Consider the following 27,402-nt stretch of genomic DNA (forward strand, 5'->3'; position numbering starts at 1 on the left):
ACGGAAAGAAAAGAAAAAATGAATACGGATAGGGTAGGCCTGGTGACTACCTATGGTACACACTGGAACTACCTAAAACAAACCTTAGGCAAACACTGGCATTTGCTTATGCTGGAAAACAGATTGAAACAAATACTGGGCTTTCGCCCTAATTTGATAGCTAAACGTGCACCCACTATTGGTGACACGCTAGTTCATAGCGAATACACTCGAAAAGACACAAAGGGCCAAACTACACTATCGTTTGCTAAACATATTGGAGGGATGCACCCATGTGGACATTGCTCAATATGTAAGCATGTCATGAAAACAAATTAATTCAAAGACTCCTCTGGGAAACATACGTACAGAATTAAACCTTTTGTGAATTGCTCTACCACCTTCATTATCTACCAAATTATCTGCCCATGTGGCAAGATCTATGTAGGTAAAATCATCAGGGAGTTTAGGAAAAGAATGGGTGAGCATATATCAAGTATAACCACTGAGGATGATACATCACCTGTGGCTATGCACTTCATGGACCATCATAAATCAGTGGCTACAGGAATGCAATGCATGGTGATTCACAAATTAGAATTATCCAATAGAAGGGGAGATTGGGACAAAATTCTACAGCAAAAGAAAGCAAAATGGATATTTCTCTTAGATACCATGACCCCCAAGGGGTTAAACAGTGACTCATCCTTACAGTGTTTTCTGTAAGATGTCTCCCTCCCTTCTCTCTTTTTCCGCCTCCCCGCATCCCTCCTCCAACCCTCCTTTCCCATAAGATGTATATCTGGTCAGCACAAAAACAATTTTGACACGCTCCATATGTGGGACTCTATGAGGAATCAGATGGGAGTTATTGCCTCATACGGATGGAAAGAGGGACCTGGGGATGAGGATAGACATAAATGCACACTCCTATACAAGTATAGCATACTTTGATGAAAAAGTGCTAGTGTATGCATGGGCATGACCTAGCACAGCTTGTGATATGTACATATGCTGCCTTGACTTCTATGTAAAAGATCCCATGCGATCGGATATGCATACCTCAACCACACTTAAAGCGGAAGTAAACCCATTCTTTTAACAGTTTCAAAAAACAGTTACATTTCCGGCACATGCCGGGAATGTAACACTCCCATTGGCTGCGCTCTCAACCAAACTGTTAAATCATCCAATGGCTGGTGTCATAACTGATCACATGTGCAGCATCATGGCAGTTGTAGATCAAACCGAGGCCAAGATGGCCACTTCCTTGGCTGTAAATGATGGGAGGGTTTACTTCCACTTTAAATACTGCTCTAAGCTTTATATACACTATACATACAGTCTGGATCTATATGCAATGTAGCCTATCCACACCTTCGCCTATGTCTCATATATATATTTTGACTGTGTCCCGTTTTTAGTGGACAACAGCAATATATATAACTATTTTGAATATTTGCTGGTATTTTGCGCTCTGCGATTTATCACAAAGAAAATTGGAAGGTATATGGACTCGCTGTATTGCTGATCCAATGTGGAAAATGCATAGACCATTTAGGGCTTAAAATTGTGTTACCCTCTGATACATCCATGCGATTAGATATGCATACTTCAACCAGACTTAAATATTGCACAAAGCTTTATATACACTGTACATATAGGCCTAGATTCACGTACGGCCGCGCTACGTTGCGCGGGCGTAGCGTATCGTATTTACGCTACGCCGCCGCAACTTAGAGAGGCAAGTGCCGTATTCACAAAGCACTTGCGTCCTAAGTTATGGCGGCATAGCGTAAATGGGCCGGCGTAAGCGCACGTAATTCAAAGTAGGCTGGTAGGGGGCGTGTTGTATTTAAATGAGGATTGACCCCATGTAGATGCATGGCCGAACGAACGGCGCATGCGTGCGCACGCTCAGTATCACGTCATATTTACGCCCAAAGATACGTCGGCTCAATGCCTGTGACGTGAACATAACTTAAGCACAGCCCTATTCGCGTACGACTTATGCAAACGACGTAAAAAGATACGCTTGTTCTGACGTCCATAATTTTCTTGGGCTGCACCACCCGGAGACATGCTTTAACTTTAAGCCTGCGTATGTCTTACGTAAACGGCGTAACTAATTGCGACGGGCGTACGTACGTTTGTGAATCGGCGTATCTTGCTCATTTACATATTCAACGTGGAAATCAAGGAAGCGCCACCTAGCGGCCAGTGTAATTATTGCAACCCAAGATACGACAGCGTAGGAGACTTACGCCGCTCGTATCTTGGCCAAATCTATGCGTAACTGATTCTATGAATCAGGCGCATAGATACGACGGCGGCCATTCGGACTTACAACGGCGCATAGATACGCCGTCGTAAGTCTTTGTGAATCTGGGCCATAGTCTGAATCGATATGCAATATAGCCCATGCACGCCTTCGCCTATTTCTCATAGATACATTCTGACAGTGGCCCGTTCAGTGGACAACAGCAATATATACAACTACTTTGAATATTTGCTGGTATCTTGTGCCCTGGGGTCAATCACAAAGTGAAAATTGGAAGGTGTATGGACTGGCTATATTGCTGACCCAATGTGGAAAATGCATGGACCATTTAGGGTTTAAAACTGTCTATGCGACTATCTATGCGATTGGAGATGCATACTTCAACCAAAATATTGCGCCAGGCTTCATATACACTGTACATACAGTCTGGATCTATATGCAGTGTAGCCTATGTACACCTTCACCTATGTCCCATAGATACATTCTGACAGTGTCCCGTTTAGTGGACAACAGCAAGATATACAACTATTTTGAATATTTGCTGGTATCTTGTGCGGTTAATCGCAGAGTGAAAACTGGAGGGTGTATGGACTGGCTATATTACTGACCCAATGTGGAAAATGCATAGACCAGTTAGGGTTTAAATTGTCTATGCGATTATCCATGCGATTGGATATGCATACTTCAATCAAACTTAACCACTTCCGGACCGCCGCATGTACATATACGTCGGCAGAATGGCACAGACAGGCACATTGGCGTACCTGTACGTCCCTGCCTAGACGTGGGTCGGGGGTCCGATAGGGACACCCCCCGGTACATGCGGCGGTTCCCGTGGCTTCAGGAGCGTACCGGGACGAGGGCGCGGCTATTCGTTTCTAGCCGCCCCCTCGCGATCGCTCCCCGGAGCTGAAGAACGGGGAGAGCCGTATGTAAACACAGCTTCCCCGTGCTTCACTGTGGTGGCTGCATCGATCGAGTGATCCCTTTTATAGGGAGACTCGATCGATGACGTCAGACCTACAGCCACACCCCCCTACAGTTGTAAACACACACTAGGTGAACCCTAACTCCTACAGCGCCCCCTGTGGTTAACTCCCAAACTGCAACTGTCATTTTCACAATAAACAATGCAATTTAAAGCGGAGTTCCGGCCACAATTTCACTTTTTAAATATAAATACTCCTGTAATACACAAGCTTAATGTATTCTAGTAAAGTTAGTCTGTAAACTAAGGTCCGTTTTGTTAGGTTGTTACAGCATTTAGACACTTTATAAAATAGAAATTGACTGGGGCCATCTTAAGTGTGGGCATCATGAAGCCAGACTGTATGACTTCCTGGATTTCAGCCTTGCAGATCTCGCACATGCTCAGTGCTGCACAAGCAGTGTAATGGACAGTACAGGTGCTGAAACCTGATCTGAAACCTAAGTCACATGATTCTTTGAGACTGGGGAGTGCACAGACTCCTGGAAAGTTACACCCACTACATTCCCAGGAGTCTGTGCTGTTTAGGTTAGGAAGCTTAAGCACCTAGATGCAGGAAGTGGGAAGATTAACTATTCTGCCTAGCAACAACACTTTGAAGGCATCTAAAAAAAAAAATGTTTCTTAAAGGACTAATGACATTCTTTTAAAACTACTGATGTAATGTTATATTTATGGGTGGAACTCCACTTTAAATGCATTTTTTGCTGTAAAAATGACAATGGTCCCAAAAATGTGTCAAAATTGTCCGAAGTGTCCGCTATAATGTCGCAGTCACGAAAAAAAATCGCTGATCGCCGCCATTAGTAGTAAAAAAAATAAAAATAATAAAACTATCCCCTATTTTGTAAACGCTATAAATTTTGCGCAAACCAATCGATAAACGCTTATTGCGATTTTTTGTTTACCAAAAATAGGTAGAAGAATACGTATTGGCCTAAACTGAGGAAAAAAAAATTATATATGTTTTTGGGGGATATTTATTATAGCAAAAAGTAAAAAATATTGATTTTTTTTCAAAATTGTCGCTCTATTTTTGTTTATAGCGCAAAAAATAAAAACCGCAGAGGTGATCAAATACCACCAAAAGAAAGCTCTATTTGTGGGGAAAAAAGGACGCCAATTTTGTTTGGGAGCCACGTCGCATGACCGCGCAATTGTCTGTTAAAGCGACGCAGTGCCGAATTGTAAAAACCCCTTGGGTCATTTAGCAGCATATTGGTCCGGTCCTTAAGTGGTTAAATATTGTGTCAAGCTTTATATACATTGTACATACAGTCTGAATCCATATGCAATGTAGCCTATGCACACCTTCGCCTGTCTCGTAGATATTGTGCTTTGCGGTTAATCGCAGAGTGAAAATTGGAAGGTGTATGGACTGGCTATATTGCTGATCCAATGTGGAAAATGCATAGACCAATTAGGGTTTTAAAATTGCATTACCCTCTGATATGTTTAAGATCATAAGATATGTGTCATAAGGGTGTATGAATGTATGATGTGAATGTACTCCATTAGGGAGAAGTTTTTTTATATTTTGTGTAGGGCAGTACACGCCAACACTGTCTTTGTTTTTAAATGGAAACTCTAAATAATAAAAATTCTGAGCACCATGTAATTCACAGGAAATGGTTAACAGGAACATAGGTCGGCAACACCTGAGTGTTATCCAGGTTGATTATAGGTAGCTCTAGCTCCCCTTTTTAAGGAGTGCAGCTCCCCAGTTCTGATGAAGTTCTGAGAGTAGCGGAACCCCCTATACATGTCTAAGCCTTGCTACCTTTCCCTTTGTTAGCTCGGTGACATTTGCACCTTGAGCTTTGTATGCAGCCATTAGAAGGATATCCTATGGAGACATGAACAATACATAGTGACTACAACTGCCATGCTCTGCATTGAGCTACTTTTTGAACTGGAGACTGAAGATTTATTATCCTATTCTGGACATTGGCACTACCAACTATCACTAGAGACACTGGACATCTATCACTGTCCTTCACTGGATATAAGATCTTACTATCACCTCTCCGGACAAGCACTTTTATAATGAGCAGCGCTTCAGGTACTATGGAGATATACGGATGGATGGTTTGGCTGCCCTTGACCCCTTGAGCAAACGTGATTATAGACTGGATGGAATAGCTACAATCTCGAGCTATCATTTGACAGCAAACAGTGAGTAAATCTTGTGTTACACTGTTGTGAAACATCGTTGCTAATACTGTCACTTACAACCATTTGTCTAATCACTAATTGCCTATCCAAACCTGTAAGCTGCAAAAGCAACACCAGGAACCACTTCAAGGACATGCTTGCCTAAGCAACCCAATGGACTATATCCACACTTTATGGGAATCCGTTCAGATATCTATCAGTGGTAACATTGTTGCACTCTCATTAAGTGCATCTCAGGTGAAATTGATTGTGTAGAAAAACTATAACTACAGTGCCTCTGCTATCTCTTCAATGTCTCCCTAATAACTTTCAATTAATGAAACCAGATTCACATGGAAGCTACATATGTTTCTAAACGGTGATCTTCATGAGAGACTTCCTCAGCTATTTCAGGCTCACGGTCCCTCTGGTTTTGTTAGTATTGATTACTTGGTTGGTCACCAGTCCTAGTGGAGGGGTATATTACCATATTACAGGAGAATTTTTCATGTCCTTCCTTTGGTTTCCCTCTTTGCTGCGTTCCCTCACATAGATAGTGGTAACTTTTACCTGTCATTTCAGGAAACCACTGTCCTGTGTGGGAACTATTAGGGATATATTGTATTAGCAATTGGGCTTTTTTATGTGGGGGGGGAGGAGATCTGTGTATTGTGTGAAGGGTGGGTGCGCTATTTATTTACTCTGACCCTCCTTCGGGAGGATCGAGTATTCCCTCATTCTAGTTACCAGTATATGCCGGTCTGTGGGGGGGGGGGTGTCCATTAGGGAATTATCTGGGTAGGTCCACCTATTTTTAGGGGACCCATTTTGTATGCCTGATACATGCGTGTTCTTTTTTGAGATATTTTGTTTCAATAAACTTGTAGTTAACTCTTTAGGGTGTGCAGCAGTCTGTCTCTTTTTTTTATTTTTGTTATATTGTACTTTTTGATTGCACCCCCCCGATAATATCGGTGAGTACTGCACTATTCTTAGGTGGGATTCCCATATTCTCCCCTTTTTTCCTATGATCTCTTGCACTCCCTGGATCTGCCTGCTTGTCTCAAGCTTACTAATATGCCTGACTTGGCGGTTATTTGAATAAAGGTAAAATAGGCTGCTTACCGTATTTATCGCGGTATAACGCGCTCCCGCGTATGCCGCGCAACCCTAAAGTGGCCCCGAATCCTGTGGAATTTTTTTTTTGTACTTAGTTTTGGTGTCTTGCGCGGCGTCGTCGGGTCCGGCGTACGTCTGCGGCTTCGGGTGTCCGCTTCGTCGGGTCCGGCGTCCTTCTGCGGCTTCGGGTGTCCTCTTCGTCGGGTCCGAGGTCCGTCTGCGGGCTTCGGGTGTCCTCTTCGTGGGGTCCGTCTGCGGGCTTCGGGTGTCCTCTTCGTCGGGTCCGGCGTCCTTCTGCGGCGTCCTCCCCGCTCGTTTCCTGCGCCGAGTTTGAATACTGCGCCAACATATACAGAGCGCAGTACACTCATGTATTGTCGGGCAGGCTCGGCAACAGTCCTGGACGTGAGCGCGGAAGGAGCCGAGACTGGCCGACTATACCCGAGTGTACTGCGCTCGGTATATGTCGGCGCAGTAACCAAAACTCGGCGCGGGTATCGGCGTATACCGCGCACCCACGATTTTTGCCCTGATTTTCAGGGCAAAAAAGTGCGCGGTATACGCCGATAAATACGGTACTCTGCAAGTGAAGTTTCACTTTGCAAGGACATTTTCCCCAGAGCTTAGTAAATATGGCGATATTTCACTTTGCAAACGACGTTAAAAGAGGAGCTCCAGGCTCCCCAAAAAAATGTAAAGTCAGTAGCTACAAATACCGTAGCTGCTGACTTTTAATATAAGCACACTTACCTGTCCAGGGATCCAGCAATGTCCTCAACCAAGTAAATTCTTCAAATGGCTTCAGGCATCAGCATTTTAAGTCAGGGAAACGAACTGTGAAACTTTGCGGCTTCATAGTTTGCTACTGTGCATGAACGAGACTCACTGCGCTTTGTGAATGGTCCTGCAGTATTCTGGGAGGTGTCCAAGAAGGCTGCAGGGAGGGGGGCGAACTTCTGGCAAAGATTACTGCTGCATATCTAACCAGAAGTGGGATTGGGTACCTGTCAAAACCAGATACCCGCCCCCCCCAAAATGTGCCAAATGTGGCATTGAAAGGGGGGGTGCAAACAAGTGGAACTTCCCTTTTTGAGTGAAGTTCTGCTTTAAGAATGATACTTTCCTCATTATGGGTATCCTTAAAGCGGCATTTCAATCAAACCCCAACTAAGCTTAAATCTATTCCCACATCTATTCAAATAATTTTTCATCTATACTGAAAAAAAAGATGTCTATACTTACCTATTCTGAAGGCGCTCTGGTTCAGTCATATGACCGGCTTTTAATACCAGCTTCAGTGTAGTGGAGAGGCAGCAACAATGACTGGGGGATGATGTCAGCTATAGGCTTACTATGGGGCAGCTGTTATTGTCTGTCCCTCCTCTACATTGAAGCCAGTACTGGAAGCCGCTCATGTGGAAAACCGGAGCAGCTTCAGAATAGGCAAGTATTGGCATCATTCTTTTACAGCAGTGGTTCTCAACCTTTTAGTGCCGTGACCCCTTGATAAAATTTCCCAAGTTGTGGGGACCCCTAACAGTAAAATTTTCATAGCGTGGGTTGTCCGCACCCAAGGCAAGACAAGTAATTTGCGCCCCTAACCCACAGAAATTTAGCGCTCCCTGAGTCCCCTCCACTCGTACAGTATTAAAACCTCATATGGTACATTTTAGGATGTATCACTCTTTCTTTGTTCTCCTCTTTTTATCTCTCGCTATCCTAATTTCTTGTTTTTTCCCCTCATCCCTCTCTCCAGCCGTCCTTCTGCTGTTTTTTTCTATTATTCTTTCTCTCCCTTATTCGTTCTTCCTACCCCTCTTTTCCTCTCCCTTCCATGTATTCTCTATTTTAATTCCTTCTCTTACTCCTTAGTGGGTGGGATCAGTGGCAATGCTGGGGGGAGTTCTGATCAGCCAACTTGGGTGCTCTTGATCAAGGTCATCTGCTGATCTGAGAACTGTAGTGGGGACTTTTAATGGCAACTATAATCACAGGTAGTGTTGCCCAGTGTGTCTCCGACTTTGTGGTGTCTCGTAGCAGTGACACCTATGCTGAAATCAGGAGATAGGGTCTCCTCCAGCCCCTCCCACCTCACAATCCTCACCAGTCAGCGGACCTCTAGTCTCTGCCCCCCAGCCATGCCGTGAACTGAATGGGCGGCTGCAAAGAGGCTGAGTGGGCGGCCTTGTGCTCCAGGAACATCCCAGCTGGGTGGCCACAGGCTCCAGAGACAGCTGCAAGAAGGCTGGGTGAGTGGTGCGGGCTTCAGGAACAGCCCAGGATTTAGTGACCCCTGGCAAATCATCATTTGACCCCCAGGTTGAGAACCACTGTTTTACAGGATAGATGTAATAGTCTTAGAATAGAGGTGGGAGTAGATTTAGGCCTAGTTAGGGTACGAGTGATATTCCACTTTAAAGAATATGTAAACCCAACATTTCATATTCCTGATTAGTGCCTGCTGTACCATATACTTGTATGAAAAAGTCTCCTGTTCTCTTTGTATTGCTTCCTTTGTGTGAAATCCCTGGTGTTCCTCCCAGTCCTTCTTCTTTTCTATTTAAAACTAACCACACTATGGACAGCATGGTCAGTTTTTTAGCTATGCTGGGATCACCTTGGGACCGATTTTTCTAAAACTGGAGAGTGCAAAATCTCTGCTTAAAAACCAATAAGCTTTCAGTGTTATTTTTTTTTGTCAAAGCTTAATTGAACAAGCTGAAGTTAGAAGCTGATTGGCTACCATGCACAGCTGCACCAGATTTTGAACTCTCCGGTTTTAGTAAACCGATCCCACAGTGCTCTCCTCCAATGATCAGACTTGTCCTGACACACAAACCTCATTCACAGCCTTTCAGTGTCCTGCTGTTTCTCCTCCCCCAGCTCTTTTGCAGCTGAGTACACAGGGAATGTGATCACTTAAAAAGAAAAAAAGGAGGTGTTTATAAAAAAATGTTTTATATCTATAGATAAATGTTTTGCCTTTCATTTCTATTTTAAACAGAAGGGGTTGTAAGGGTTTACAATCACTTGAAATTATTTAGGCACTACTGCCAGTGAGGATTAAGGCTGGGTTCACGTATGTGCGGCTGCAGGTTCTTGCCTGGGGTTCGCGCATTTCTGTTCACTGGTTCAGGTGCGATTCAGGTCTGCATTTTTGCCTGAATTTGCACCTGAACCGGACCCAAACACGCACAAGACCCTTTTTCAATCAGGATAGTGACTGCCCTGGACATGTGTGAACCAGCTCCATTGAGAGGCGGTCACACTCACATGTCTTTTAAAATAAGGGCTTTGCAGGCACGAAGATCAAGCATTACAAAATATAAAGGCATTAGATACTATAATGAACACAATGTTTTATAACCCTTTATTTAATGAATTGTAGTGTCCAGTTTAAAGCCTGCTGTGTAAATGGCTTTTTTTACTTGTATTGAACGCCTTAAAACAGAAAAGAAACTAAAATGTACAATAAGTTTGTACTGTATGTGTTTTCAATAACATGCTTACTGTCTCACTACAAGTCAGGTTTACTAAAAGGTGACCATTGTGGGTCATTTATTTTGTCTTCGATGATTTCCTTGGTAACATCATAGTTAAACAGGTTCTACCTAATTCATACTTTGACTTAAAATTTTCCCTATACATTTCCTGCTTGTGGTTTCTGAGGATAAACGGAGTCTGTATTATTAAAAAAGAGCCAGTGCACAAGAGTCTTTCAATTGATTTAAAAATCCCTGCAGCTTAAAGGTTTTTCATGAACATATACAACAGGTCAATCCAGGAAATCCATGGAAGCATGCTCGCCATACTGTCCTTTCATCTGCTCTAGCGTCGCTTCTTCACCGGCTTGTACGCAATAAGCAGAGAGAGAGAAGCGATTCCGAAAAGGAAGGTCTGGAGGACCCAATGTCTTCTGGCTGCCGAGTTTGTGATTCCTTTCGCACTGGAAAAAGTGTGTCATGGATTAATACACAGCATATAACCTTTCAAAGGCAAATGGAACTTGCAGTGTAATTAAGAATAAAAACACGACTTGCATTTTACAGATCATAATTGGTAAAAGCTGTATACTTTTCAAAGATGTCAAGACAGTTTACTCACAGATCTCTGGATGACTGAACAAATCTGCATTTGATTCTTCAGAATCCCATTTAAGACAGGAACCCTTTCAGAAACAGATCTTTATCTAAACCAGGGGTGTCCAAACTTTTTTTAAAGAGGGACAGATTTGATGATGTGAACATGCGTGAGGGCCGACCATTTTGCCTGACATTCTTTGACCCATTAAAATGCGGTCTAAGTGTGTTCGTCCCAGCACTAATACACTGCCCAAAAATAATTCCTCTGCCTTTGTGGCTGTGTGTGGTGAAGAGATGAGCTTGGGTGTGTTATTTGGATATACCGTATTTATGGGCGTATACGATGCACCTTCACTTTAAGAGGGAAGTTTCAGGAAAAAATCTTAAATTTTAAATAAAGAACTGTGAAGCAAAATAAGGGTTGGTGCCCACCTGCAGCACCCCAGTTGCCCAGAATGCAGCAGCACCCCAGTTGCCCAGAATGCAGCAGCACCCCAGTTGTCTATAATGCAGCAGCACCCCCGTTGTCTATAATGCAGCAGCACCCCCGTTGTCTATAATGCAGCAGCACCCCCGTTGTCTATAATGCAGCAGCACCCCCGTTGTCTATAATGCAGCAGCACCCCCGTTGTCTATAATGCAGCAGCACCCCCGTTGTCTATAATGCAGCAGTACCCCGTTTTCTATAATGCAGCAGTACCCCGTTATCTATAATGCAGCAGTACCCCCGTTGTCCAGAATGCTGCAGCACCCCCGTTGCCCTGAATGAGGCAGCAGCACCCCCGTTGCCCTGAATGAGGCAGCAGCACCCCCGTTGCCATAAATGCCATACCCCATTGACACGAATGCAGACTCACCATTGCCATCAGTGCAGCCTGATTCATTTCCATCTGCAGCCTTGGAAGAGACAGGGAGGGGGCGGGACGAGCTCCAACAAACATACAGGACAAACTTTTGTTTTCTCGGCGGCCTCTTTATTAGAAAGTCCCACCTCCTATGATGGACAGAACAGTCGTCCAATGGCAGGGACGGGGCTTCCTTTTATAGAGGTCGCCTTGTAAACAGGAAATACTCCTGTACGGCACCTGTCCCGCCCATTCTTTCCAGCAGCGTTATAGCTTTCTAGAGCAGCTGTCAGAGAGCTGCCTGCGGTGACTGTTGCCTAGCTGCTTGTATATCTTTTGTGGCCCCTGGCGCTTGGGGATTCGTTGGGGGCCACAAAAGATATACATGTCAAAATGACCAGGCAGGCCATCTGAAACCGGAACGCGGGCCGGACTTTGGACAACTCAAAATCATAGTCCTTATGGTTATGAGGGGGTACATGACTTGGTCCCTGCCAAAATACAATACAGTAATTGCAACACAAGTTGCTGAGATCAGAGTAAATGGTACATTTAGGCCCCCCCAAAAAAAAATGCTTAACACATGGCAGTCAGTTTGTCTTTCAATTCAAATTAAGTGAAAGGTTTGTTTGTTTTACACTTACAGGAAAGAGTTCTTGTTCAAATTTTCTGGAACTCATTTTTCCCTAGTATATTTCATACAGATTACTAAAACTGGAATGCATCTTGGTATATTTCAATTCCGTTTCATAACAAATTATAGAAACAACAAACCATATGTGCTGTGCTGGATATTTATACAGAAATCGCATGTTATAACAGAGAACGGGTCACAATACCTCCAGATTTAGTTAAATCACTGAATCACACAGAACATCGATTCATTTTAATCACATTGGGTTGCTATGGTGTTAACAAACATAATTATTATATGCAAACTAAAAAGATTGCATTAAAAAAAAAAAATTATGTTGTGGGGTCAACAAATGGTGTTTAAAAAAATCCATTCACAGAGCATAGTGCCATCTGGTGGATAAAATAGATATTCCAAACTTTAAACAAAAGAAGCCTTCAAACACAAACACTGAGCATCATATTCAAATAAAAACCAGCTCCCACTAAGCAATATTAGGAACCTTATTATACACATACACATAGGTGTAGTGGATAGCACTCTCGCCTAGCAGTAAAAATGGTTGCTGGTTTGAATCCTGACCGATACTACCTGCCTGGAGTTTGCATGTTCTCCCTGTGCCTGCGTGGGTTTCCTCCGGATACTCCGGTTTCCTCCTACACTCCAAAAGACATGCTTGTAGGTTAAATGGATCCTGTCTAAATTGGCCCTAGTATGTGTATGTATGAGAGTTATTGGCCCTAGTATGTGTATGTATGAGAGTTAGGGACCCAAGATTGTAAGCTCCTTGAGGGCAGGGACTGATGGGAATCTATATGTAAAGCGCTGCGTAAATTGACGGCACTATACAAGCACCTGGAATAATAATAATATATATACACACACACACCCATAAAAACAGTCTGGCATTTAACAAAGAATTATGAGCTTGGAGACATCTGCAGGTCCCCTAAGCCGCCAGGATCCATTGTGCTGTAGAATGGGTTCTAATTAGGCTCTAATTATTGTGCCATATCCTTCAATGCAGCACAGTGGTGTAGTGGTTAGCGCTTTCACCTAGCGGTAAAAAAGGTTGCTGGTTCAAATCCGGATCATGACACTATCTGCCTGGAGTTTGCATGTTCTCCCTGTGTCTGCATGGGTTTGCTCCAGTTTCCTCCCACACTCTAAAGACATGCTGGTAGGTTAATCAGATCCTGTCCAAATTGGTCCCTAGTATATGTATGTATGTATGTATGTATGAATGTGTGTTTGGGACCTTAGGTTGTAAGCTCATTGAGGGTAGGGACTGATGTGACTGTACATTGTATATGTAAAGCGCTGCGTAAATTGACGACACCATGCAAGTACCTGAAATAATAATAATATGCAAATACTTTAGAAGATAAAGGGTAAAGACTGGCTGGACCTTTTGAGGCACTACAAATTCTTTAAAAAAAAATTATATATATATATATATATATATATATATATATATATATATATATATATATATAATTATATATTTTTTTTGTCTAAAGAATTGTATTGTGCTTCATAGGGGTTGTTAGGGGTTGTTATATATATATATAACAACCCCTAACAACCCCTAACAACCCCTATGAAGCACAATACAATTCTTTAGAAAAATGACATACAAAAGAACAATGTAGTTGGGAAGTTATTAACCCATAACAATTTATAGCTATGATCTGTTTCAAGAAGTCCATCCAGCCACCTTTGACGGTTATAAACAGGCAAGCTTGGGCTCAATACGTTTCCTGGATTATAAGGCACCCACTTCATCAGGAGTGTTTGGAGTCAATACTATGAAAATATAAAGATTTAGCATTTAACCACTTAAGACCCGGACCAAAATGCAGGTAAAGGACAAGGCCCCTTTTTGCGATTCGGCACTGCATCGCTTTAACTGACAATTGCGTGGTCGTGCGACGTGGCTCCCAAACAAAATTGGCGTCTTTTTTTTCCCCACAAATAGAGCTTTCTTTTGGTGGTATTTGATCACCTCTGCGGTTTTTATTTTTTGCGCTATAAACAAAAATAGAGCGACAATTTTGAAAAAAATGCAATATTTTTTACTTTTTGCTATAATAAATATCCCCCAAAAATATATATATATAAAAAAAAAATTTTTCCTCAGTTTAAGCCGATACGTATTCTTCTACCTATTTTTGGTATATATAAAAAAAAAAAATTGCAATAAGCGTTTATCGATTGGTTTGCGCAAAATTTATAGCGTTTACAAAATAGGGATAGGGATAGTTCTATTGCATTTTTATTAACTATTTTATTTTTTTTTTTATTTTTTTTACTACTAATGGCGGCAAACAGCGTTTTTTTTTTTTTTTTTTTTTTTTCTCGTGACTGCGACATTATGGCGGACACTTTTGACACATTTTTGTGAACCATTGTCATTTTCACAGCAAAAAAATGCATTGTTTACTGTGAAAATGACAATTGCAGTTTGGGAGTTAACCACAAAGGGGCGCTGAAGGGGTTATGTGTGACCTCATATGTGTTTCTAACTGTAGGGGGGTGTGGCTGTAGGTGTGACATAATCGATTGTGTTTTCCTATAAAAGGGAACACGCGATCCATGACAGCGCAACAGTGAAGAACGGGGAAGCTGTGTTTACACAAAGCTCTCCCCGTTCTTCAGCTACGGGGACTGATCGCGGAACTCCAGCAGCAATCGGGTCCGCGAGTCCCCGCAGAGCTTCGGACTGGGGTCGCGGGCGCGCGCCCACGGCTGGGTATTTAACAATCACGTACAGGTACGTGATTGTGCCCAGCCGTGCCATTCTGTCGACGTATATCGGCGTTAGGCGGTCCTTAAGTGGTTAAAGAATTCATATATCACACAATAAATGCAAAATCTAAAAGTGATAATAAATGCAAAATTTAAAAGTGATAAAAGATGCATCAGGTGCAAGGAGAATCCAAAAATTGCCTAACTGACACTTTGTAATTTTGTACTAAGCTTATATGTCGCCTTATAGGCGATACAAGCTTATCATTACTACTATAGGACCAGATTCACAGATATCTGCGGCGGCGTAACGTATCCCCTTTACGTTACACCGCCGCAAGTTTTCAGCGCAAGTGCCTGATTCACCAAGCACTTGCGTGTAAACTTACGGCGGTGTAACGTAAAGCCGTCCGGCGCAAGCCCGCCTAATTCAAATGGGGCGTGTACAATTTAAATTAGGCGCGTTCCCGCGCTGAACGTTCTGCACATGCTCCGCGTGAAAATTTCCCGACGTGCTTTGCGCGAAATTACGGCGCCTCGACGTATTTTTTGAATGGCGACGTGTGTTGCGTCGTTTCGTATCTTACGTAAAAAAAAATTGAAATTCGACACGGGAACGACGGCCATACTTTAACATTGCTGTTCTAAATGTAAGCCGTGAAAAAGCAGGCCTAAGTTTGTGACGGGAAAAACCGACTAGCGACGACGTAAGAGATTGCAACGAACGCGCGCATCTTCGTGGATCGCCGTAATCAGCTAATTTGCATACCTGATGCTGGAAAACGACACGAACTCCACCCAGCGGCCGCCGGAAAATTACACCTAGGATCCGAAGGCGTACAAAGCCGTACGCCTGTCGGATCTTAGCCAAAAGCCGTCGTATCTTTTTTGTGAATTACAAATAAAGATACGACGCGGCAAATTTGAAAATACGCCGGAGTATCAGTAGATACTCCGGCGTATTTCCTCTGTGAATCTGGCCCATAATATATAAGATCATGTTTCTGAAACAGGCTTTTAGTTACCCACATAAAATGTGCCACAGGCCATAAAGATAGACCATTCTGACTGTGGCGCATTTCACGTGGTGTCTGGATAATTGGAACATTGGTCTATGCCCATGGTTAAGTATGTAATTTCCTGGAAAAAAAAAACGATAGAGCAGGGGTTGACAAATTTGCTTGGAATCTAGGAGCCAGCTAAAAAAGTTAGGAGCCAGAAAACGCACCCCGTCCCGATGAGCTTGCGCGCAGAAGCGAACACATACGTGAGCAGCACCCGCATATGTAAATGGTGTTCAAACCACACATGTGAGGTATCGCCGCGATTGGTAGAGCGAGAGCAATAATTCTAGCCCTAGACCTCCTCTGTTACTCAAAACATGCAACCTGTAGAATTTTTTAAACGTCGCCTATGAAGATTTTAAAGGGTAAAAGTTTGTCGGCATTCCACGAGCGGACGCAATTTTGAAGCGTGACATGTTGGGTATAAATTTACTCGGCGTAACATTATATTTCATAATATAAAAAAAAATGGGGATAACTTTACTGTTGTCTTTATTTTTTTATTAAAATTTTTTTAATTTTTTCCCAAAAAAGTGCGCTTGTAAGACCGCTGCGCAAATACGGCGTGACAAAGTATTGCAACAATCGCCATTTTATTCTCTAGGGTGTTAGGATAAAAAATATATAATGTTTGGGGGTTATAATTAGAGGGAAGAAGATGGCAGTGAAAAATGACATTAGAATTGCTGTTTAACTTGTAATGCTTAACTTGTAATACCAACGGCCACCACCAGATGGCGCCAGCTCACATCTGGTGGTAATAACTTGTAATACCAACGGCTCACCACCAGATGGCGCCAGCTCACAAAAAAAAAAAAACTTTTTTTTTTTTTTTTTTTTGCCCACCTTCCAAGCCAATTTGCCAGGACACTATTTCTAGTCGCCATGGCGACCTGGCGCCCGGGATTTGTCGATCCCTGCGATAGAGTAATAACTTGTTAAACATTGTTCTTTAGTTTTACATTTTTCTAAGGACATTTGTGCTTAATAATTTTATATAAATAAAATTTGTTATAGTTTTTAAAGAAATAATTTGTGAATTTGTAGTGCCTCAAAAGTCCAGCTAATCTTTACCGTTATCTTCTAAAGTCCTTGTGCTATAGCTGTAACTCACGCAGACACTAGAAGTGGCAAATGTGTGGTTAAGCACTTGCTAAAAAGGACTGTGATTTTTAAATGCAGAGCTACACAACAATCGAATCAATTAAATATAAAAAGGTCTAAAGCCAGCCATAGATGGTTCGAATCTCAGCTGTTTTAGCAGGGAGCAGCGGGATTTGAACCATCTATGGGCAGGCTGATTGTAGAGTGAGAGGATCAGCAACAACCACTGATCCGTGTGTTCTGATCATGTCCAGTGCTGCTGTCAGAATATAGTGTCCTGGCATTGGGATTAATTGGGATTCCTCCATTCAAGATTGTGCTGAGGTTTATACAAGTCTGAAACTCTTGATTGTGAGAGCAAATCAAGGCATTTTTTGGGGGGAATAAGAAAACTTGTTTTATTTAACCATCTCCATAAGGTTTTACCCTTTTCATGATGATGGTATTTGGGCATTCCTAGTCAGTACTGACAATTGCACAGTCATGCAACACTGTACCCAACTGAAAATGTTCACACAAATGGAGCTTTCTTTTGGTGGTATATGATCACCACAGGTTTTATTTTCTAATATATAAACAAAAACAAGGACAACATTTTTGTAAAACATAAAAAAAAAAAACACAATTTTCTAAATTTTATTATAAAACATATCCAATAAAAAAAATTCTGTTACATGTCTTTGGTAAAAAAAAATCCCAACAAGTGTATATTGATGGAAAGTTATTTACGCAGCTATAGACGCTATACTACAATGGCAGTGATCAGCGATTTATAGTACTATGATAAGGTGGCGGACACTGGCTGAAAGGGTCACCAACTGACACTAATACTGTACACTGACACTGTATTAATGAAGGGATTAACATCTAGAGGCAATCAAGGGGTTAAGGTCGGCAGGTGGTTAAGCTCCTCCTACTGTTAGCATAATTTGGCCACACCCAGTGTTCACCATGGCACACTGCGTGCGCTGCATTACTGCTCTGCTTATGGCAGGCATGTCCAAAGTTCGGCCCAGGGGCCAATTTCGGCCCCCGTTCCAGTTTAATGTGGCCCCCCTGGTAATTTGGATATATACTGTATTTATCGGTGCTGCTTTGGAGGGGACAGGAAGGGGCGGGGAATGAGTTCTGTCAAATTACATACAGGAGAATCTCCTGTTTACTCTGCAGCATCTGTAATAGAAAGTCTTGTCTCCTGGGTTGCCATTGGACAACTCCTCTGTCTATCATAGGAGGCGGAACATTGTATTAACCAGTTAAGCCCCGGACCAATATGCAGCCTAAAGACCCAAGGTGTTTTTACAGTTCGGGACTGCGTCGCTTTAACAGACAATTGCGCGGTCGTGCGACGTGGCTCCCAAACAAAATTGGCGTCCTTTTTCCCCCCACAAATAGAGCTTTCTTTTGGTGGTATTTGATCACATCTGCGGTTTTTAGTTTTTGCGCTATAAACAAAAATAGAGCGACAATTTTGAAAAAAATGCAATATTTTTTACTTTTTGCTGTAATAAATATCCCCCAAAAACATATATAAAAACATTTTTTTTCCTCAGTTTAGGCCGATACGTATTCTTCTACCTATTTTTAGTAAAAAAAAAATCGCAATAAGCGTTTATCGATTGATTTGCGCAAAATTTATAGTGTTTACAAAATAGGGGATAGTTTTATTGCATTTTTATTAATTTTTTTTTTTTACTACTAATGGCGGCGATCAGCAATTTTTTTTCGTGACTGCGACATTATGGCGGACACTTCGGACAATTTTGACACATTTTTGGGACCATTGTCATTTTCACAGCAAAAAATGCATTTAAATTGCATTCTTTATTGTGAAAATGACAGTTGCAGTTTGGGAGTTAACCACAGGTGGCGCTGTAGGAGTTAGGGTGCACCTAGTATGTGTTTACAACTGTAGGGGGGGTGTGGCTGTAGGAATGACGTCATCGATCGTGTCTTCCCTATAAAGGGAATGACGCGATCGATGCGCCGCCATAGTGAAGGACGGGGAAGCCGTGTTTACATACGGCTCTCCCCGTTCTTCAGCTCCGGGGAGCGATCGCGACGGAGCGGCTATAAACAAATAGCCGCGCCGTGGTCCCGGATCGCTCCCCGAGCGGACCCGACCTCCGCATGTAGCGGGGGGGTCCCGATCGGACCCCCCACCCGCTAATAGGCGAGGACGTACGTGTACGCCCATGTGCCTGTACGTGCCATATTGTGGACGTATATGTACATGCGGGGGTCGGGAACTGGTTAAAGAGGCTGCTGTGTAAACAGGAGATTCTACTGTATTTAATCTGTTGGCGCTTGTCCCGCCTCCCCTGCGAGGCTGCAGATGGGCATCGATCAGGCTGCATTCATGGCAATGGCAAGGCTGGTTTTATGGCAATGGCAAGGCTGCATTGATGGGCAATGACCCTTATTTTGCTTCACAGTTCTTTATTTACATTTTTTTCCTGAAACTTCCCTCCTAATGTTAAGGTGCGTGTTATATGCCAATAAATACATTATATCCAAATAATACGCCTGAGCTCATCTCTTCACCACACACAGCAAGAGAATTCTTGTTGGGCAGTGTATTAGTGCTTGGGCAAATACACTTAGACCAAATATTTTAATGGTTCAAAGAATGTCAGCAAAATTTTCGGCCCTTACGCATGTTCACTTCATCAAATCTGGCCCTCTTTGAAAAAAGTTTGGCCACCCCTGGCTTAGGGTGTCCAAAAGGTTCCCCAGGTCTTTTACAATCCTAAAAATACCAGTGGCTGACAGTAATGCCTTGTACACACGGTCGGAATATCCGATGAAAAAATTCCGTCTGACTTTTTTCTTCATCGGATATTCCGACCGTGTGTGGGCCCCATCTGACTTTTTTTTCCGTCGGAGTTTAGAAATAGAACATGTTTTATTTTTTTCCGATGAAAATTCCGATCGTCTGTGTGGAACTCCGATGAAGAAAAAAAACATGCATGCTCAGAATCAAGTCGAGGAATGCTCGGAAGCATTAAACTTAATTTTTCTCAGCTCGTCGTAGTGATTTACGTCACCGCGTTTTGGATGGTCAGAATTTGGTCTGACAGTGTGTATGCAAGACAGCTTGAACGGAATTCCGACGTAAAATTCCATCGAATTTTATCCCATCGAAAATTCCGATCGTGTGTACAGGGCATAAGACTCTTTAGATGAAACAAACTGTAGAAAACACTGATGTGCTGGAAAGATGGGGACATGCAGGTACACGGTCTTGATGTCTACCGAAGCTCGAAAGTCTCTCTGGTAAAGGGAGGCAATGACAAACCTGGTGGGTTTCATACAGAATTTCTAAGCTCCAAGATGAGGTGGATGCCCACTTTTCGGTTTTGAAATTGTTTACTGAATAGAGAAGAAGCCCCGAAACCAGGAACTGGGGCAACGACACCTTGATCCAGAAGGCTTGATAGAGATTTGCTAATTTGTGCTGTAACATAGGAAGGGTTGAGATGAGAACCCGAGGAGGGGTCAGAGAACAAAACTCTGGTTTGTAGTCCTTGGATACCACCTCCCATACCCAGGCATGTGAGATTCAAGCAGTCCTAGTGTTTGCAAAGTTAAACAAGCATCCCCCACTCTGGAACATGAGAGCACACCTTCATGCTGGGGAAGGTTTGTCTGAAGATTTACAGTACATAGCTTATAGACTTTGAGGTGCAGACTCTGCAAGTGGACAGAAAATTAGGCTTGGGGGGGTCTGGACATAGATGATATGGGAGTAGAGAAATGAAAGCGACGTTTCTTACCCGGCAGAGGCAGACCAATGCAGGAAATGAGACTGTACACCTTTCAGCCCATCATAACTGTAGGGTAAAGCTACAATTATTTTCCTCAAAGGTTCAATAACCAAGGGATACACCTTAGCAGTGGCAAGATCTGCTTTAGGGACTTTGACCAGTCAGGCAAAATGTGCCAAAATAACACCATAGTAGAGATGGGGTGAATAGCAGGGCTGTCTAACAAGAAAAAGAGCTCTACAGAGGGCATCCAACTGTTTATCCCTTAACGAAAGGTTCATTCTCCACTGGTATGGTAGTCACGCTGTAAAAAAAAAATTGGCATGTCCCAACGGTGTGCCACCTTAAGTCCTCTTAAAACAGGTTGAAGGCTAATAAGCACTTGAGGGAGCAAACATCCAGTTTCCATTCTTCATAGAAGACTAGGTATAGCAGATGCAATGGGAGGGTTTTCAGACTTGTAAAAGCAACATGGTTATGGTCTATTTTGAGGTGTGCAGCTCATGAACAAGAGGGAGCAATAGCAGAGGACTGAGACTTCCCAGAGGCAAGCTCATCAAGTAAAGTTGATTTGGGCCAAAAAGTTTTTTATTACTCTGGAAAAACCTTAGTTGAGAAGGCATACACCGGCGACACTCAGCAGAGCTAAGGAAGACTCTGTCCATAGGGCAGACTCTAGTAACAGAGGGCAAAATGAAAACAGACATCAGCTAAATAGGTAGGTGCACTGTAAATAGCCCCAGGGCCAACAGTAGAGTGTGGATTGGGGACACCATGTACAGTGGGGATGCCTTCTTTATCACCTATCCCTCTGTGTCTAGAATCAAGGGTATGAGGCAAGGTCTCGGGTACTCCTGAAACCCAGAGAGCTGGTAGCAGGTGAGGATCAAAGGTGACCAAAGTCACTGTAGGTACACAACAGGAACCAACCAGAGATTGAAGTTCCACATGGCTTTTTGCAAAGTAGGAGCAGAAGCAGGGAGATGCTCTCTAAACATTGTATGGTGAGAGAGTGCAGACACTCCACCAAGTGGATGACTTCAGCAGCTCACAGACCCTATGCGGAACCCAATGCCTGGAGGTCTATGCTATTCCAACAAAGTCCAGTCCAGCATGGTCCGGATGTGGCAAACCAAAGGCCAGGCTGAGGCTGAGGCTGAAAAGGCTATCTGCAATTGGAGAGACCAGCTTTGGCAGCAATGTAGAAAAGCCTTATTTAAAGAAACAAACAATTTTGAAAGATATAAAAAAAAGTGCTAGTTTTTTTTTTTTTTTTTTTTTTAATATTATAGGTTAGTCTGCTGATAGTAGGAGGGGTTATCTTGAGCTGGCCTAAAGTATTTGCCAATGTCCAATCCTCCTGTATGCAACAGTATAACCAGAAGGTGAAAGACTCTTTGTGCCTCGTAAATGAAGTATAGGCCTCCAATGATTTAAGGCATTTAAAAAAAAAAAAAAAAAGAAGTATAGAGGGGTACCACCATCATCCTAATAACAGTAGTCGACATGAAAGCTTAGGGGCACCTCCACTATGCCCCCAGCAGGGAAAATTGACTCCCGGTACCCAAATATTACAAAAACCTAAAATAATGTAATTGTATTGATACAAAAATGAGATATAGATATATATACACATACACATCTTTAAAGCATATATTGCTCCAAGCAAAAACATAATGTCCTCAGGTAGACCTAAGGGCATACAATATAATTATAATGTACACTGGATCCTCTACATGTTTTGCAGCAACAGCGGCTTCTTCAGGAAGATTTATATAGAGATCATCTAAAACAGAACAACAGAACATCACATCCATTTAGCAAAACTCATAAAAAGGGGAATAAGGAAAGGGGGAGGGAGATTATCATTAAATTGCTTACCCAGGAGAAACCAACATTCGATGGCAGCGATAAGGGGCACCCGAAGATACTACTTGTTCTGTTATAGATGATCTATATACAATTCCTCCTGAAGAAATGGTTGTTGCCACGAAACATGTAGAGGATCCAATGTACATCAAAGAGAAATTATATTGTATGCTCTTAGATCTACCTAGGACATTATATAACCGGTTTGGAACATTATATGCTTTGAAGAGGTTGCCCTAAATGTTTATTTTATACACGTCTTTTACAATATTTTTGTATAAATATAATGTCATTATTTTTATTATATTTTTTGTATTTCTTAGGTACTGAGATAGTCAATTTTCCCTGCTGGGGGCACAGTGGGGGTGCCCCTAAGCTTTCATGTCATCTCTCTGTCCCTCATACTATATATTTTAGTTTTGGGCTAACCGTAAATGTAACCACAGAAAAAATAAAATTAATAGTTTTAGTGGCATATTTATAAAGCAATGAATGTGACATTCACCAAACATTAACTGTAAGTGAATCAGTCACTGAAATGTAAACCACATTCACCAGAAAGACACAACAGATAAGCTGAGAAGTGAAAACCATTGTAAAATAAAAGTAGTATATACTAACCTGCAGAGTCGTAAACTATAAGCAGCTTCAGCGACATGTATTAACCACGCCACCCAGAACCTGGCAAGATAAAAATTGATAAAATAGAACGGATTTACTTATTGCAAGCAGCATGTAAATCTAATACTTCTAGCATAAGCAACAGAAGGAAGGGGGTGTTACGGTTCATGACTGGCTGCCCAAACGTCAATGGCTCTTTTTGGTGATATCAGATTAATACGTTGATGCATTTAATGATACAGATGGACTCAAAGGTTCCTAGCAAAGCATTTGCGATTTCTCTCCAGTTTTACACTTACCTTTTTTTTTTTTTTTTTTTTTTTTTTTTTGCTGACTTTTTAAAGCAGTTGTAAAGAAAAAAAAAAAAACAATTTCCTAAAATAAAAATAAAAGATGGTATACTTACCTGCTGCTCTGTGCAATGGTACTGCGCAGAGTGGCCCTGGTACTCCTCTTCTGGGGTCCTCTGTTGGTGCTCTTGGCTCCTCCTCTTCTCTGTGCACCACCATAGGGAGTTGCTTCCTATGGGGACTCATGTGCTGACTCGCTCCCGAGCCGGACTGAGTGTCTATTGACACACACAGCACGGCTCAGCCCTGCTCTCTAATAGATTGACAGCAATCCTGCCGATGCCTCTCTGTCCTGTAAACTCAGGAAGAGAGAGTGAGGACCCCTGATTAATTTATAAAGCGAGGGGGCGATACTTGTACTGAAAACAAAGACCGAAAATTTGGAGAAAAAATAATTAAACTTTGCATTTTGCAAACAGATGATTTTTCTCCTTCACTGATGTGCACTGATGAGGCTGCACTGATAGGCGACAATGATAGGTGACACGGATTGGCAGCACTGGTGGGCACTGTTGGAACTGCACTGATAATCAGTGGCCATGTCCCTTTCACACAAGCCCATTAAATCGGCTCCTCCTCTCGGAAAGGAATGCAGATAACCAGTTTTACATCGTGATCACTTTAACGTAGGGAATGCCTTAAAGGGGTGTTCCAGACTTTTTTTAAGTTTATTAAAAGTCAGCAGCTACAAAAAGTGTAGCTGCTGGCTTTTAATAAACAGACACTTACCTGCTCCACGGTTCCAGTGATGCGCCGGCCGGGGCTCCGCTCCTCGCCCCCCCCTTCATTCCTAGTGTGGGCACCCGGCAGTGACAGCTTTCGGCTTCACGGCCGGGCACCCGCGGCACAGCGGGACAGGCGCTCGCCTACAGGGAGGGGCTGCAATAAGGCGATTAAGCTAATCGCCTTACCAGCCCCTCGGCGGAAGTGGGACAGGAAGTCCCACTCCTCCTGACCCCCACCCCCAAAAAAAATTACATGCCAAATGTGGCATGTAAGGGGGCGAGGAGTGGATTAAGCGGAAGTTCCATTTTTAGGTGGAACTCCGCTTTTAAGGTAAAAATCTCTAGCCTTTACAACCACTTAACTTAACAGGTTCTCCAAATTAATAAAGCATTTCCAAAGTTTTTATGCCATTTACGACCCTCATGTAAAAAATGTGCACAGAGTGCAGTAAATTAGTGTTGCTGTCTGAAAACACTGCCTGCATGGTAACAGTGCTTACATGACTCCCCTGCTGTGGGCATAGCTGTGACTGTGGACGAACAAAGCACGGTGTAGACATTGGGAAATATATATTTTTTTTAGCAGATTCGGATTTAAAGCAATGGGAGGAGGAGTGGAAAAGGGCTGGCTTAACATTTCACTTAATTCTACTCAAAGAGGTGCAGTGCTGGTGACAATTCCTTCCATCGCCCCAACATGAAATAAGACAAAAAATATGTACCCTCCCTGAGCTTAGAAGCACAACGCTGGAGGTGGTGGAAGGCCAGTGTAGACATGCCAAGACTCCTCGTTATCTGGCAATGCTCTAGATCAGGGATCTTCAAACTATGGCCCTCCAGCTGTTGCAGAACTACACGTCCCATGAGGCATTGTAAAACTCTGACATTCACATACATGACTAGGAATGATGGGAATTGTAGTTCCTGAACAACTGGAGGGCCGTAGTTTGGAGACCCCCTGCTCTAGATACTGGAAAACTGGATCTGATGGAGTCAAAATTGTGATATTCTTGAAAGGTTCCACTGGAAACTAAAACTGGCCATACACTATGAGATTTAATCCAACAGGTTCCTCCATCCTCACTACACAGTGTGGATGGATGAATCACTGTGCTGGGCTACTTTAATAGGTCAAACAACTACAGCAGCTGTCAGAATACCCAAACAATGGAGACAGCCACTGTATGGCCGACAACTCTATTGGGCTCTTTTAAATTCTAAAATCAAAGCGTGTCAGTCAAAAGGGAGCCCAACAGGGCCACCTACTGAGTGAGTGTTGTCTGGTTCATCAGAAATTGGATGAAATGTGTGTGTGTGCGCGAGATAGAAATAGATAGATATCTATAGATCTCTATATATTACACACTCACCTAGAGGGATGCGGCATCTGTCCCCCACCGGCTCCAAGACTGGGTAATCACATTACTGCTGATTGCTCAGTTCTCGAGCTCCAGTGAACAAAATGTGGTGACTGTCACTGGAGCAGTGTTTCTCAATCTTGGCACCTTTAAAATGATGGACAGTCTCGAGGCACCCCATTCTAAAATGTAAAAAACAAATCTAATGCCGCGTACACACGACCGTTTTTCATGTCATGGAAAAAAAATATGTTTTTCCTCAACGTGATTCCTCTCAAGCCTGCCTTGCATACACACGATCGTGATAAAAAATGCTCACGCAAAGCGCAGGGACGTACAACATGTACAACGGTACTATAAAGGGGAAGTTCTTTTCAGTACCTAGTTTCTAAACAGGGATAGATAGATTCTGTGCAGAAATTTGTAGGGTATCAATCTCACCCCTGCCAGGTTGGCTCGAATGTTTGGGACTGGGCACTCGCAGTGCTGGAGATGTGCGGCGCCCATGGCTGGCTTTCTGCACATCTTTTGGAAGTGCCCATTAATACAATCCTACTGGCACGCTATTGCCTCCTGTATCAGGGAAGTCACTTCCATCTCTATCCCCACGTCCATAGAAGTAGGTCTTTTGCACATAGTGGAGCCCTTGGCCACTACCAGAGCTATACGAACCCTCCTTACCCTGTTACTATTCTATGCCAAAAAAACTTATTTTAGCACGAAAGAGCAATGTAGCGCCTACTATGGAGTCCTGGAAAGTATTGGGCAATAAGGCTGTGCCTTTCTTTCAAGGCTACGTACTTGAATAGGGGGGCCCTAACTAAATTTGATAAGGTTTGGGGGGGGGTGGTTGGCTTCCATCGATACAGCGTCTGATTGAGCGAGTGCTGGCGGAGTGTTTTTGCTAAAACTCTCCAATTCATTAAACCATCTCTTTGTTGGGGGGGGGGATGGGGGTTCCTGGGAAAGTAATCTACATGTACACGTACATCAGGTTTGAAAAAAAAGGGGAAGTTCAATTCGAATGGCCCAACCTTTGGGCTGATTATGCTTATTTCCTGTCTCAAATCTTGCTTCTGAGCATGCATGTTTTTTTCCCCGTCGTTAAAGTGGAGGTTCACCCAAAAACCTTTTTTTTTTTTTAACATTAGATTGATGCTCATTTTGTGAAGGGAAATCGGGTGTTTTTTTTTTTAAATCGAAGCAGTACTTGCCGTTTTAGAGAGCGATCTTCTCCGCCGCTTCCGGGTATGGGCTGCGGGACTGGGCGTTCCTACTTGATTGACAGGCTTCCGACGGTCGCATACATCGCGTCACGATTTTCCAAAAGTAGCCGAACGTCGGTGCGCAGGCGCAGAATAGAGCCGCACCGACGTTCGGCTTCTTTCGGCTACTCGTGACGCGATGTATGCGACCGTCGGAAGCCTGTCAATCAAATAGGAACGCCCAGTCCCGCAGCCCATACCCGGAAGCGGCGGAGAAGATCGCTCTCTAAAATGGCAAGTACTGCTTCGATTTTTAAAAAAACACCCGATTCCCCTTCACAAAATGAGCATCAATCTAATGTTAAAAAAAAAAAAAATTTAAAGCGTACACAAAACGATGAGAAAAAGTAGAACATGTTCTAAACTTTTAATGCCTCGTCGAGAAAAATGCTCTGGAGCCTACACACGACCGTTTTTAACGACCAATTTAAAAAAATGTTGTGTGTACG

At 42.9% G+C, this 27,402-nt stretch overlaps 1 protein-coding gene across 1 annotated transcript in view; it reads right to left on the reverse strand.

Annotated features, from left to right (window-relative positions):
- Nucleotides 1–9,868: 9,868 nt before the first annotated feature.
- The window catches only part of TMEM254 (transmembrane protein 254), a 30,118-nt gene continuing 12,584 nt past the window's right edge, over nt 9,869–27,402 (reverse strand). Inside the window, exons 3-4 of the mRNA XM_040320597.1 lie at nt 23,256–23,315; nt 9,869–10,467 (exon numbers count right to left, since the gene is read on the reverse strand). Coding sequence (XP_040176531.1) covers nt 10,350–10,467; nt 23,256–23,315 — 178 coding nt within the window. The 3' untranslated portion in view covers nt 9,869–10,349. The remainder of the gene's footprint in view (nt 10,468–23,255; nt 23,316–27,402) is intronic.

This window comes from Rana temporaria, chromosome 8, assembly GCF_905171775.1.
Source record: "Rana temporaria chromosome 8, aRanTem1.1, whole genome shotgun sequence".
Classification (NCBI taxonomy): Eukaryota; Metazoa; Chordata; class Amphibia; order Anura; family Ranidae; genus Rana; species Rana temporaria.